The 16,038-nt window shown below is 31.6% G+C and overlaps 1 protein-coding gene across 5 annotated transcripts in view; it reads left to right on the top strand.

Annotated features, from left to right (window-relative positions):
• The window catches only part of LOC129906924 (transcription-associated protein 1), a 366,133-nt gene that overhangs the window by 163,503 nt on the left and 186,592 nt on the right, over positions 1-16,038 (top strand). For all 5 annotated transcript variants that reach the window (XM_055982915.1, XM_055982912.1, XM_055982911.1 and 2 more), the window contains 2 exons: positions 8,351-8,657; positions 13,765-13,933. In XM_055982915.1, the coding sequence (XP_055838890.1) occupies positions 8,351-8,657; positions 13,765-13,933 (476 nt within the window). The remainder of the gene's footprint in view (positions 1-8,350; positions 8,658-13,764; positions 13,934-16,038) is intronic.

The raw sequence follows: 16,038 nt of genomic DNA, 5'->3' as shown, positions 1-16,038 counted from the left end.
TTTAAAAATTTCACTTAACACCAACAAATAAAAAACTTTTGTTTATCCTTAGCAATCTTTTGTTGTGTTTCCCGTGTAAAATTTTACTGAGCTAAGTACTGAGTTACCAATAAAACGCGGCTAATGATATCTAAAATATATTTTTAAGACAAAAATTACAAAATTATATTTCTAATTCTATTCTAAAACCCGCTTTTCTATAACCCTTTTTAAAAATTTCACTTAACTTTGAAAAGGCTTTTAAAAAAATGCTTACATATGCAAGCTTTCTAAGTAGTCTAGAATGAAAGCTTAATATTTTGTGTGTAATATTTTTAAGCTTTTGGATCCGACCGAATCCGACCCCGTTTTTTGGAGCACCATTTTTGTAAATTTAACTCTACAGATAGTATTTTTTCTAATCTGCAAGGGGGAGGCTTGGTGTTATTTGGCTAGCTAAAAGTAGCATGGGGTAGTTAAAAGCAAGAATGTAACTACTGGATGGATACAAAATGTAAATCAGATTGATATAAAATTAAAGAAAGAATGAGTAAAAACAATTAATTTTTAAGTTTTTTGTTAAAAGTAAAGCACTTTCAGATCATAACGAACATATGAAATATTATATACATACATATGTATTTTTTAACAAAAACTTGATTATAAAGTAGCAATCTAACTTAAGTTTAATTAAAAAAAAATATTAAATTTCAATTTATAAAGTCCAGTATCCTGCTGAAGCGAAACGAAAATTTTTATACAAAAACAGCACAAATTTTGTTATGCTTTTCGTTTCAGAGCACAACAGCTTGGCGAATGACATTCTTACCTGTACTTGAATACTTGGAGAGTTTTCAATAATTTTTCACTAATATTTCTGACTAGTATATTACAAGACTGTAGTAACTCAAAAAAAAAAAAACAAAAATTCTCGCTGAATCAGCGAAAAACTGTTTATTTACAAACTGTTCAAAATTATAATTTTTGTATCAAGTTCCTTTATATAATTTTGAGTTAACCAGTGCGATTTGTTCTGGTCAAATTTCTTGGTCCAAAAAAAATTTGCGCCTTTTGAATTCTTATTTCAAGTTTTTTTCTTCAAAATTATTTTCTAGTTTTAATTTATTGACTTTATTTGATTTTGACTTTCGCTATTGACTTTGTAGACTTAGAAACATTTTCGTTTTGCTTTAGCAGCATACTATGTAAGCTTAAAATAAGAAAAACACAAATTGGTGGTTTCGAACTAAAATTTGCCTTTCAAAAAAATTGATATTTTAATTACACTGTGCAAGTCGAAATTCTTGACAGGCGCGCGAATAACTGTTTCGACCTATTTCGGACCCGAGAAATCGAATTTCATCATTAGTTTTTCGATTTATCGGTACGACTTCGAACAAAATTTTTTTTGAAAGTTTTTTCAATTATTTTGAGAATTTTCCACTGTTTTTGTTCTCTTTTGCACAAAAACATTGCATGTTTTCCATTAAAAATTAATTTAACTGTTAATTTATTGTTGGTTAAACTTCGACAGTCTATCGATAGCATCGATAACAAAAAAATATCGAGTATATCGATACTTCAGAAAACTATCGATGGTTTCAATACTTCCAAATTATTTTACCACAAGGCTACTGATATTATCAATAGTTTTTTCTTAAAACTATCGATACAATCGATAATGGAAACTATCGATATCTACCAAACACTATGTTAATTCATTGTTAACATCCAATGTCAAACGAAAACTAAACTTGTAGTTCAAATCGTGTTTTATTAATTTCAAAGCTATTTTTTTTAATGAGAAATTTTACGAGTGATTTTAATACTTTTTGCTACGTGTGTTGCAAAACTATTTACAAAAGTGTTTTGCAACGAGTTAATCTAGCGAATTTATTTACACATGCGTAGCAGTTATCTTCACTGTGATCTTTTGGATCTGACCATATCATTGGGACTCCAAAATCCAGACTTGCACATATTCGTTTTGACCAAGCTTATTATAACAATTTGAACAAATAATGCTTGGTGCCCATTCGACGTCTCTTATAACTTTTAAATTGAAATATTTTTCATATATATCATCAATTTCAGGAGATATTTTCTTTCTACTTGACATGAGTGCAAATTTGCCACACACGTAGCAAAAAGTATTAAAACCACTCGTACAATTTCTCATTTAAAAAAAAATAGTTTTAATTAATTAAACACAATTTGAACAACAAGTTTAGTTTTCGTTTGACATTGGATGTAAACAACGAATTAACAGTGTTTGGTGGATATCGATAGTTTCCATTATCGATTGTATCGATAGTTTTAAGAAAAAACTATCGATAATAATGGTAGCCTTGTGGTAAAATAATTTGGAAGTATTGAAACTATCGATAGTTTTCTGAAGTATCGATATACTCGATATTTGTTTGTTATCGATGCCATCGATAGACTGTCGAAGTTTAACCAACAATAAACAGTAAAATTAATTTTTAATGGAAAACATGCAATGTATTTGTGCAAAAGAGAACAAAAACAGCGAAAAAACGATAAACAATGTAAAAAATTTCGATTTTTTAAATTTTTTCAAAAAAAATCACTAAACTTTCAAATAAATTGTTCAAAATTGTTTAAAATGCCTTTCTACTGGTAAAAAATAACGTTTGAGCAGAATAATTAGCAATATAAATATTGTTTTTGGTTGAAAAAATGACTAAAAACAGTGGAAAATTCTCAAAATAATTGAAAAAACTTTCAAAAAAAATTTTGTTCGAAGTCGTACCGATAAATCGAAAAACTAATGACGCCAATCGATTTCTCGGGTCCGAAATAGGGCGAAACAGTTAATCGCGCACCTGTCTCAAAAAATTTTTTCAAAAAACTTGCACAGTGTTATTTCTCGTTTCATTAAATAAAATGTATTTTTTCGGTTGTTTGAAAAATTTAAACGTATGTAGGTTAAATAACTACTAATACAGTTTTTATGTTTAAAAAATTGCTTTAAAAAATAGGTACAGAATACAATTTCATTCATTTTTAATCTATTTTTTATTCATAAGATTTTTTTTTGCAAGTTATCAGTATTTTAAAAGACTGTTAAACAAAGTAAACGCTTTTTTTTTAATTAATTAATGAGACAACAATGTAAATTAATAATTTTCTGCGTAGTAAAATAAGGATTTGGTAATTTTTGTATAATAACTGATATTTTAGGTAAAAAAAAATTAAAGAACTAAAAAGTTTTTGTAATTTTTTTACTGAATTCAATTCTTCGCAATATAGCGAAAACCGTTTTAAAATCCGTTCATTAGATCCGAAGTTACAGCCCCATGACCACTTTTTCACAGTTTCGATCCACCGTGCGGCAGTCGCGACACCTGCCGACACTTGAACGTATATCCCCGATTTTCAATATCTTTGTTAGCATTTTTCCATGGTTTTTCATTTTCAAGTTTTCTAACATTGAGGTTATTGTTGAGTTTTATTTGTGATGATATCCTGCAGCTGGATTGCTGGAGGATCCCACGATAAGCACCCCCATCACGACAAGGTCATGTTGGAGTCCAGAGGACAGTATACATTTTGCGTGAATTTTTATGTGTGTGTTAAGGTGCATTCGAGATCTGTTTTGTTTTATATATAAGCAAATTCATTATTTGGGGTTAAAACAGCCTTGAATATGAAGGCTAATAAAAACAAACACGAACAATGTACATTATATTGTTAATCTCATTAAAATGTTATTTCCACAAGTACATTTTTTTACTTTTAATATTATGTACCTATTTACTTTCTTAAAATAAAAAAATACGAAGGAAATGAAGAGTAAAAATTATTTTTGTTTTTTTTAAGGGGTGTCGTTTCAGGTTTTGACTCATTTATAAGTAGTATTTAGCTTTCTTCATCTTAAGCTCTTTTTTTTACCCAAATTAAAAATTATTTTTCTATCTCTTCCAGTATTCGCAGATTTTAATTAAGTTGAATTATGAATCTACGCGGAGAAAAAACACCACCCAAAAACAAACGAATTTTGTATTAAATTAATCGGATTTCTGATGGTTTTTTACCAAGAAGAATTCCTTAAATTAAGCAGTCTTTTTAAGGACCCCGCACATTTTGGGAAGTGGCCCTCGGTGAAATTGTCTGAAATTTTAGTATGTTGTCCTGAAGCCCCTGATCAAAAGTCGATATGGACAGAAAGTCGAAAAATGGGCAGTTTTTAAGATACCGTTTTTTTTCGATGACTATCTCAAACCTTTAATAATGGATAGTAACTCTTTAAATCGTGTTTTGCGCTATTTTTTAGTGGAATCCATAGGTTTTTAGGGTCGCTGGCAACGAATGTGAAGTCCATTTTGCCCCATCACGTTAGGTTTTCAAGATAACCTAAAAAAATGTCACAGCATTAAAATTTTGTTTTGTTGATCTGGGAGTGCGACTATGTTGAACATATGTTTTTTGGGTCGCTGAAACCAAATTCGAAGTCTTTTTGGCCCTATCACGTCAGGTTTTCGAGATAACCTTGAAAAAAATTGTCGTTTGTTTTTTGAGGTTATCTTAAAAACCTGACGTGATCTGGTTTCAGCGACCCGAAAAACATTATATTCAACATATATCCCAGATCAACAAAAACAAATTTTTTTCAGGCTGTGACATTTATTTAGGTTATCTTGAAAACATGACGTGATGGGGCAAAATAGACTCAAAATAGCAAAAAACACGATTTAAAGAGTTACTATCCATCATAAAAGGTTTGAGATAGTCATTGGAAAAAACCCGTTATCTTAAAAACTGTCCTTTTTTCGACTTTCTGCCCATATCGGTTTTTGATCAGGAGCTTCATGAGAATATATACGAAAATTTCAGTCAATTCCACCGAGGGCCACTTCCCATACAAAATGTGCGGGGTCCTTTCTTGAATGTGCTAATTTATAATTTAAGATGAAAATTCTCTTATTTTAATCTGAAGAAATTTTAATTAAAAAAAAAGTCTATCAACCATTTTTGTATGGACTAAAGGCTGTAAGAAGCTATATTAAATGAATAATTTGATTAGTCCACATAAAAGTGCTTATTCTTCTACTTTACTGATTTCCGTAGTATATAGAATAGAATTTGTATTATAAAACCAATCTTCACATAGAATAAAGGGAATATTTTCATCAGTTTTTTTTTAAATATTTGTTATTGTTTCAGTAACTGACGCAAACGTCACTCACACGGTAACAGTAAGAGCCATTTTACACGTCGCCGAAAACCGGCTCGGTTTCGGGTAAACGCCCCTTTTAGATGGTTGCAAAATACACAAATCAGGTTGGCAGGTTGCAAGATACACATTTGTGTATTTTGTAACCATCTAAAAGGGGCGTTTACCCGAAATCGAGCCGGTTTTCGGCGATGTGTGAAATGGCTCTAAAGGAACAGACCAATACAAACTTCAACAAAACCAAAATCTCTCAGAGAAAGGAAACTATTTTCAAAGTGTAGTAAAAATGAGTAGAAAAAGAGGAAGTTAGATACCACATGTAAATATATATAGAAAGTTAAAACGAAAGTCAACAAAATAAAAACATTGGTTGTCTATAAAGTCGGTTTACGGACAATAATTTTACGTGATAATGTTATACGAAAAAAGTTTGTGTAAATAAAAACAAAAAAATTAAAAGATGTACTGGGCGGTTTTGGGATTCGAACCCCAGACCTATGGTGCAAAAGACAAATCATTAAACATTTTTACAATCTGAAAGATACGTATGGCTGTCTTAAGTTCGACTTGACGTCATTTTACCTAGCTTTTAAGGTGAAATTATAATCTAAAGCACACTGCTAACGGGTAGTGAAACGGGGAATGATTCATATTTTTCGTGTATGCAGCAGGGTTTCATCGATTTATACGTCAAAAAAAAAAACACCAAAAACCATTTTTGACTGCGCAATTCATCAGCTATATTAAAAAGTTAGGTAGTTAGTAAGTTAGCGCCGTAAGGCGGCTACAATCCGCTGTGAATTTGGGCCTCAACCAACAAGCTTCGCCAGCTTCCTTACCCGTAAAGTTCATTGTTATATCTTCTTCTCCAATCACCATCAATGCAGGGTTTCATCGATTTATACGTCAAAAAAAAAAAACACCAAAAACCATTTTTGACTGCGCAATTCATCAGCTATATTAAAAAGTTAGGTAGTTAGTAAGTTACCGCCGTAAGGCGGCTACAATCCGCTGTGAATTTGGGCCTCAACCAACAAGCTTCGCCAGCTTCCTTACCCGTAAAGTTCATTGTTATATCTTCTTCTCCAATCACCATCAATGCAAAAGAACTTTTCTCTCGAACCAATCCAGGATGTTTTCATCCGCCTTTGTTCATGCTTCTGCACCATATAGCAGGACTGGGATGATAAGGGTCTTATATAGGGACACTTTAGTTGCTCGAGAGAGGGCTTTGCTGGTCAATTGCCTTCTCAAACCAAAGTAGCAGCGGTTGGCAAGAGTAATTCTCCGTTTGATTTCAGCGCTGATGTTATTGTCTGTGTTTATAGCAGAGCCTAGGTACACGAAATCCTTAACTACCTCGAAGATATGGCTGTCGATGGTGACGTTAAAAGTAAACTGATTTTACGAACTAAAATACTTTTGAAAACATACAAAAATGTGTTAAGAACCTTATTTCGAATATCAAACAACTAAAAATTCAATCTACAGCCGAATCTTTTTCCTAAAAAGAATTGCATAAAAAAAAAATGCTACTTTTCCGGAATGTTCGATCTTTTTCAAATCTCTTTTTCGAGACGAATTTACATAGATTTTCACACATACTAGAATTTTTACAATTACAAAACGTCAAACCAAACTATAATTTATGACAAAATTTAACCAACCAGAGCCAGTTTTTTTCATATTTGTGAATCATATAACCTTTATTGGATAAAAGTTAACAAATAAAAGACATGTAATATAAAACATGTAAAATGGTTAACATTTTTTTATCTGTCATTTTAACACACATTAATTTACAAAACAAAAAAATTGCTACTTATTGCATTTCTAACAACAACTAACAACAATAGCTAAAAAGTATCGAATTTTAGTAGCCACTGCGAGTGAATGAAAGAAGTTCGATATAAGTACTATCTGCCGCAAAAAACCCGTGCCAATAAGAGAAAGTCACCTTTGCTCTTTTCGCAAACAATGGCATACATACATACATATCGTCTGGGAAAGGTCATTGTTTTTATTTGCCTTACAAAAAAAGCAGGATCTCACTTTGTTATTGTTAAGCTAACAAATACAATGATCTGATCTAAATCATGGGAATAATAAAACACATCTAATATTAATGAAACTACGTACACATTCTAATAAGTATTTATAACAGCTATCAAACAAATGATTTGCTTTTGTTAATATTTTAAATAGTTTTAAATTTGTGCTCCACATATCGAATTCACTAGTCAAAAAGTTTTTTTTTTATAGAAATCAAAGTATATTTTTCTAATGTTTTTTTGTGCGCTGAGCTCGAATCCGATGTCAGAAAAATTCTATCACATCACGTTTTTGAGATATTACCTCGCAAAACATCACAAAAATAGTGTTTTGGACGTTCAAAATTCAATATCTCAAAAACTTTTCACGTTAGAGCTATTCTAATGCTAGATAAAAATTAAGAAGGTCAAAGCTCATTAGAAAAGTATAATTTAGGTTCTATGCAAAAATTATTTGTCGCCAATATTACTGTCATTTACGGAAAAATCGATCTTAAAAATCGTTTTTTTGTTTTTTTCAATTTTTCTCAATATTTTCCAAAACAAAAGTATAGTTTTTCCACACAATCTTAAAAAATAGGTTTTAATCTAAATAATTTCATTCCAAACTTTTCAAAAATCAAAAATTTTTTTGGTAACTTTTTTGATTGAAAAATAGGCTATTTTTTCAAATTAAATTCGTCAAAAATCCAAAAAATCACTTTTTGCTCAAAAAACATTTTTAATAGATAGAAAACACAACAAAGTAGTTTTAACCAAGTTTTGTTAAAATCCAACCATTTTTGTAAAAGATAAAAATAAAAAATCAAAAAATCGTATTTTTGCATTTTTTGTAGACGTTTATACTACCTACAACTTTTGCATTTGACTTTTTTCGATAGGACGTCTAGTTTTGACAGAAATCGTAAAAAACCATGATTTTTGACACCCACCCCACTTTTTCGCCCACCCACCCCCTTTCCCTCAATTTTTTTGTATGCAATTTATTTTTCCCCTCTCATATACTATTTGTTCAACTTTTGCCCTCTGAAAACCGGATTGGCACTGGTCTAGTCAGCTAGTTATTTATTAAAACTCTTGTATGCAAGTATGAAATTGCAATGCATTATTTTTTCTATTTAAGGTTTACTATCCAGTAAGACATCATCTTGTTCAGCACATGATCAACTACATGCAGCGATTAGGTTTTCCACCTAATGCTTCATTAGACAATAGAAAACTCTCTGTGGAACTAGCTGAAACTATTATTAGATGGGAGCTTCAACGAATTAAAGAAGGAATAAGCAGTGAAAGTGATACAAATGTCGGCGAAGAGCAAACAATTAATTGTGGTCCTAAAAGAGCATCAGTAGATGATCCGAACGAAGTTCGCAAAAAGTTTGCAGCTGGTGAAAGCGTTCCAACACAGCAACCAATTTCAAGTAATTCAAGTAAGTAAGACCTTTCCTCTTTAAACCACAAACCAATTTTAAATTTCCGTAACTTGCGTTTTTGTAAAATATAAAGAAAACTGCCACACCGTTTCCGATATGAGCCTCGATATTATAACTATGCCTAGAAGAACAAAAAAAAGAAATAAATTAAATAGCGAAGCCTGAAATTCCGCACCACCCTTTCAGATTTATTCATAGAAATATCTTAAGAACACAAATACAAGCAATTCTATTATTCATTAAATTTCAAGCAATCTAGGTAAGAAAGAAGAAAGAAAACTTGAAAATGTAGAAAAATTGTACGGAATTCTCGAAACATGGGCGTTTTAAATTAGTGATTAGAGGCAGTTCTACAACGCAGGTCCGTCAAGATAGCACCCACACCCCCAAATTTCCAAAATCTGAGTATGCAATAATTTGTTGCTAATTTGTTGCTAATTAGTTGCTCTAATCCCGAATTTGTTGCTCCACCCCTTCCCCCTCATAATTGATGGAAAAGGTGTGGGTGCTATCTTGACGTCAAGATAGCACCCACACCCATTAAAACCTCAACATTTAAAAAAACTGAGTACGCAATAATTTGTTGCTAATTTGTTGCTAATTAGTTGCTCTAATCCCGAATTTGTTGCTCCAAGATTTGACCTTGAAATGCACTTCACCAGTTTTCTCAAAAAAGCTAAATTCCCTAAAAATGAACGCACAGCGACAAAAAAGGTGTCAAATTAAAGGGCTTCTCAACACCTTTTCAAAAAGGTCTCATTCAACTTTTAAACCTATCTCCTTCATGTCCAAAATGTATTGTGGAACTTGTGAAACATATCAAAACGTCAAGATAGCACCCACACCAAGAAAAACTTACAAATTTAAAAAAATAAGTATGCAATAATTTGTTGCTAATTTGTTGCTAATTAGTTGCTCTAATCTCGAATTTGTTGCTCCACCCCTTCCCCCTTAAAATTGATAGAAAGGGTGTGGGTGCTATCTTGACGTCAAGATAGCACCCACACCCCCTAATTTCAAAAATCTGAGTATGCAGAATCTTAGGGATAATTTGTTGCTAATTAGTTGCTCTAATCTTGAATTTGTTGCTCCATGATTTGACCATCAAATCGACTGCAACAGATGCAATTTTTGTGGAGACTTTTTATCTATAATTTTTTTCAAAAAACTAAAAATGCCAAATTAAAAACATGATTTCATGCACTGCAAAAAGTAACTTTAAAATTTTCCATCGCTTTTCATTCCAGCATTAAAGTCCAAAAACTAGTCAACTCTCACCCCTAAAAGCGGTGTGGGTGCTATCTTGACGTCAAGATAGCACCCACACCCCCAAATTTCCAAAATCTGAGTATGCAGAATTTTAGTGTTATGTCGAATTCCTTTCAATTGAAAAATCGAATTTTCGGCGATCTCGAAGCGAATTTTTTCTGAAAATCATGTTCCATAGAAAAAAAATCGCCTCAAACGAAGCAGAATTCGAATTTTTTTTAATCCCTCTTTTTTGAGAGATTTACACGGATTTGCACACACACTTGGAACATTTGACATTTTTTTAAACGTCAAGCTGAAAGTTTTCTTCGTATTGTTTGTTAATTTGAGAACACCAACTTCAAATAAAGAGTAAATTTTAATTGAATATCGTATTTTTATTGCGGAAAAATATGAAATAAATAAAAAAAAAAACAATGTGCGATCAAAATATATTTTTTTCTGTCATAGTTCTTGTGAAAAAGTCAAATTACTGTGACTTTTCTTCTCGTAATTGTCTTCAGAAAATTTTTTCTCTGTAAAACCACAGCATACGGCCAAAATAATAACCTTCTACTTCATCTTCACTCAGATCTTAATAATAACTGCAAGTTCCCTTTGATTCTGATTAAAATAAATCTATATTACCGAAGAAAATAAATAAAATTATTGATCAAAGGAATCTCTGGTTTTATTTTGCGGAAATTGTTTTGGTTTCAGCTTGACGTTCGTGTAAAAATTGTTGTCAAATGACACACAATACAATCGCAAAAAGAATTCGGTCTGTTTTCATGTTCCTTTTTAACACCAAAAATTCGATTTTTTTGAGGCGATTCAAAAAATTGAAAGGAATTCGACATTAATTTGTTGCTAATTAGTTGCTCTAATCTTGAATTTGTTGCTCCATGATTTGACCATAAAATCGGCTGCAACAGATGCAGTTTTGTGGAGACTTTTTATCTATGATCTTTTTTAAAAAACTAAAGATGCCAAATAATAAACATGATGTGATACTCTGCAAAAAGTTACATTAAAACTTTAAATCGCAATCCATTCCGGTATTATAGGCCAAAAACTAGTTTTTGATGACGTCACTTCGACAAAAAAAAGTAGCACCTCAACGAATTAAATCCAAAAATCTGAAAAATCAGAAATTTGATTCTCCTGTGAGGTTTAGATCTAATTTAGATACTAAATTTTTCCATTACGTACCTATAGGTATAGGTAGGTCCTACCTAACTAACAAAAATATATCACATCCATAATATGTATAAATTTCAAAAATCTGAGTAGGTAGGTAGGTAGGTACCTACAGATATTACTTGCTACAACCAATAACCACTTAAGGCGAAAAAGAAAACAAAAATTAGGTCTAACTATAATGATCCGCATTTTTAAATGTGCCGCAAAAACAGCTCAATCTTTTCTTAATTCGATGTAGATGGTTTTAGTTTATCATAGTTAAAAAATTAGGAAGACGAGACTTTTAATTGGAAAGCATCATTAGCGCACTCAAAAATTTTTGGCTTTACTCACTAAGTTCCTAAAGGCCTCAATCCCACATTTGACCCCTCTTATATTGCCCAATGTTTTCAAAATTGAAATTGAATTTTAAAAATTAAGCACTCAGTTGTTTCAAACAAAGGAATATGATAACAATAAGCATTATTGTTACAATTTCTTGAATTTTTAAAAACTTGTACAAATTGTGAATAGTGTGGGTATTTGTATCCTAAAATTTTTATGCATTTTTCCGTCGGCTAATTTTATTTATATATAGCTTTAATTTTGGAGAGATGCATTTCACATTCATTTAATTTCATTTACTACCACTATTACATTTCTAAAACCCTCAACGCTCTTCATCCAATCAGATCCCTACCTATTTTTTTTAAACAAATAAAATAAAAATTTATCTACCTATACTAAATAAAAAAAAATCACACATTGATTTTCTTAAGAATTTAATTTTGGCTCCGCCCTCGACGGCTACTTTGATGAAAATACAATGCGTTAGTCGTGTTCATAATGTAAGATCTGCGATCGGACTAACTTAGTCCAACTGCAGTACTGCTGTTCATGAACGTCATTTATGTCGTCAACGTCCGTCGGGCATATTGCGCAAGCCAAAATTGTATGGCTGCAGATCACCCGAAGAAGTTTATTTTGCTCTTGATTCGATGGCGGATTTACAAATTTTCAAGGTATAGGCTTTTCAGTTTTTGCCGCCCTTGCCCCTTCATTTTTTTTTTTTAATTTATATCTCGCTTAGAAAGTGTACCTCTCATACAAATTTTTCACTTCATAGCAAATTACTCGAAAACGGCAGTCGTAATACTCAAAGCAATCTCAAAAAAGTCAAATAACAAAAAATTATTTTCATTTTATAAAATTGTATCCTAAATGTAGCCTTTTCCCCAACTTCAAATTTTTTTTTAAATTTATTAAGAGCCAGCTCTTAAAATCTACAAACAAACTAACATACACGGTTAAAAATTCTGGAGTATTTTATAATACTTTTTGGGTTACATATAGGTATACACTACACCAAAAATGTATTGAAAATTTAATACATGACAAATAATAAAATTTTTTAGTTAATACAAAATGTATTAAAACTTAATATAGTTGTATTAAAAAATAATTCAGTTCATATTAGAATTTAATACCAAATGTATTAAATTTCAAGTATTGAAATGTTAAAATGCATGTTAAAATGATGATATTACTGTTTTCCTACATACACAAAATAAAAATCAAACAGCCACCAACACCACAACACATATGCTTTTTTTCGTTCTAAAAGCTTGAAAAAAGCATTAATCCTGAAAGCTCTTTCAGAAAAATGATAGAAAAAGGAGTATTTTCTGAAGGAAGTTTACCAATGGTAACTCTATTGTATTGTGAATACTTTTAATAAATAGCTTTTATGACTGAGTTTCATTCTGCCTAGGGATGGCGGTTGTTAGTACAAAAACCGGTTTTCGGTTTTCCCGGTTTTTTTTTTCCTTTCGGTTAAACCGGCCGGTTTTAAACTGGGCCAAGAAACCGGTTTTCGAAAAAAACCGGTTTTCGGTTTTTTTTTTTGCTTGATTTGACAGTAAAACAAATTTAACCTAATTTGTCAACCAAAAATAAACTCTTCGAAGAAAATCCCTAAGATTTTGTATAAAGAGTTCTTAACTCACTTTTAGTAGGAGTTTTGAGGAATTTTTAAAGCTGAATATGAATTATTGTATGGTTAGTTGAGAGAGGGAATGAAAGTTTTGACGGTTTTTTTTTTGTTCGACGTTTTTTTTTTCTTCCGGTTTTTTTTTCGGTTTTTCTGTTTTTTTTTTTTGTAAAAAAACCGGGAGGACAAAAAGCCGGTTGAGCGATTAAAAAAAACCGGAACCGATTTAAACTGGCCGGTTTTTCCCGTCCCTAATTCTGCCACAGATCGTGTGGCAGATCGGTCATAGGAGGATGTACTACCTGAAAACTTACCTAAGAAGTGTTGTTCTTATGTATTTATGGATCTACTTGCTTAAAAAAAATTATGACACAGTGTTGTACGTGCTATTATTTATTTTTCTATAATAATTATTAAGCACTCAGGAGGGTTTTACTGTACCAAGAAAATGAAAATGTATCCTTCAAAATAACATTTTTGCCATTTGGTACCTATTTGTGTGAAAAATGTGCCCAAATATTCTGTCCAGGTTTTAGACCAAAATACCGCACTGTGCAGTGGTGGGGGTGGTGTTTCAAAAACCAGGATTTAATGTTTTCTAATACCCATCTTTATACTTTTTCATTTATTTAGCACTTCAATAAAGAAGAATTATAAATTTTAATCATAAATATTTTCATACAGCAACATCAGCAGCTGCAATTCAACATCAAAAAATTGATGAAATTGAACGACCTATTGAGAAAGTTCAATGCGATAATGTTCTCAACTTTTTAGTACGTTTAGCTTGTCAAGTGAATGATGTTCAGTCAACACCAGGAGTGGTATCACCAGGAGAAACTCTTTCACGCCGGTAAGTCTTAGAGTCGGTAGCAGTTTTCTTGCGCAAGGGGTAACCAATTTATATTAATATTACAAGGAGAAATCCCATTTATAGCGAAAACAAACACACAAACTCTGAGTACATTGTTAATAATTATGGAACCAAAAAAAGGATGTTATAACAACAAAAGTTCATCTAATTCTTTTTGGGTGTTTGAACATCTAATGCTCCTTTTTCCTCCACTTTTTATAACTTTTATGGAGATGAACACAAAATATGTATACAAAAAGTTGTTTAAATAAAATTAAAATCATATTCTTGAAGAACACAGACAAAATTATTGAGCAAAAGAATCTCTTATTTTTCAGAAATTTTTTTGATTTCAATTTGTCGTCTGTGTAAAAATTGTCAAACGACACACACATAACAAATTCAATCTGTTTTCAAATTCTTTTTTAACTCAAAAAATTCGCTTATTTTGCAGCCATCTTAAATATTAAGAGGAATTCGACATAACATGTTTGTTATTGCTAAAAATAGACCTGGTCTAATAGATCGAGAGCCCACAGCAAATTTTGGGAGTTGAGTTATAACCTAAATGTACGCAGTTTTATAGCCTTATGCGTTCTAATAACGAATTAAATCGCGGCTTTATATGGTTTTCGGGGGTTTAAAACACGCGAGTTTTCCAATTAATGTTAGTAGGCTAAATAAACAAAAATTAATATTCTGAATATGAGGGCTGGTGCTCTGTCATTTTTCCTAATAGTGCAGGTAAAATAGTACATTAAATCAACAATTAAAAAAAACTTGTAACTCATGAAACTTTTCAAAAAATTTGCTCTTGGGATAAGAACTAGGGGCGCACACACCATTGGGGCAAGCGGGGCGATGACCCGGAGCCCGCGACACGCCAGGGCCCTGCAGGGCCCCGTTTAGAGACAGTGCAGAGAAGGCAACTTATTATAAAAGTAACGAAGCAAAAAGATAAGATATTTGACATGAATCAGTTCGGACACGTTGTTTTATGGTTGCTTTTCCCTCAGTGTACTATTTCATCTAAACAAAAAAAATAGTACCTACCACAGTGGGCCCAAAAAAATAAATCGATTTTTTGAAAGAAAAATTATATATTATCTTAGGGCCCCAAAAAATGTTACTTGAAAAATCTTAGCGGACAATAAATGGTACATCAGGGGCCCCAAAAACGAAGTAGGGCGTATACGTTCTTTTTTATTTGTTCTTATTTTCTATATTAAAGAGGCCCCAAGTATCAAAGAATCCCGAAAATGTATTCTTGACCCGGGGCCCCGGCAACTCAACGTACGCCTCTGATTAGTCCAAGGATTTAAAAAGTCTATAAAAAAAATTGGGCGGATGGGCGTTTTTTTGCGGACAAGAGGGAGGGGGTGAAGGTCAAAAATATAGTGAAAACAATTGTTTGTGGAATATCATCATGACACATATTTTTGAGGTATTTTTTGATGCTGAATCTAATGACATAAAAATAAAGTGAATACAATTGCTCTTAGAAAAGTTATGGTCGATTAAAAACAAGAGTGCTTGTTTTTTGACAGGTAAATATTATCGAAAACCATCTGAAAAACAAGATACATTGATGAAATTCGTGATGAAGATTTAAGATAAAGCAGGGACAAAGGATTCATAAAATTTATAAAAATATTTTTGGTGAAAGGGTGTTTTTTTGATGGGTTGAGTTAAGTGTGAAAAAGGTATCGTAATTTTTATTAATTTTTTAAACTTGGTGAAAAGGTTTCGTTTCTCCGCGATAAGTCCGATAAAATCAACGGTATAAAAATTACCCCTACAAAAATGTATTAAAAATGTTGTCTTTCCCATGGGAATTACGAATAAAATAAGTGTATACATTTTTGTCATGTGTTTTTTTTTTAGGTGTAGAGAAAATGTGGGTATATTTGAGAAACTGTGTAATACTATAGTAATACTAGTGGTACCCTATTGCAATTCAGCAATTATGTTATTTTTGAGATAAGAAAAAAGAATCTTTAGTGTCTATAAGAATATCATTGTTAAAAGGGGTTTTACGTCTAAGAACTTAAGTATAAAAATTTGTCATCAAAACCAAAAATAAAATGATGTCTTTAGGCTTAGGG

Source organism: Episyrphus balteatus, chromosome 1, assembly GCF_945859705.1.
Source record: "Episyrphus balteatus chromosome 1, idEpiBalt1.1, whole genome shotgun sequence".
NCBI lineage: Eukaryota > Metazoa > Arthropoda > Insecta > Diptera > Syrphidae > Episyrphus > Episyrphus balteatus.
Note: the sequence above shows the minus strand (reverse complement) of the source record. Positions and strands in the feature narration are given on the sequence as shown.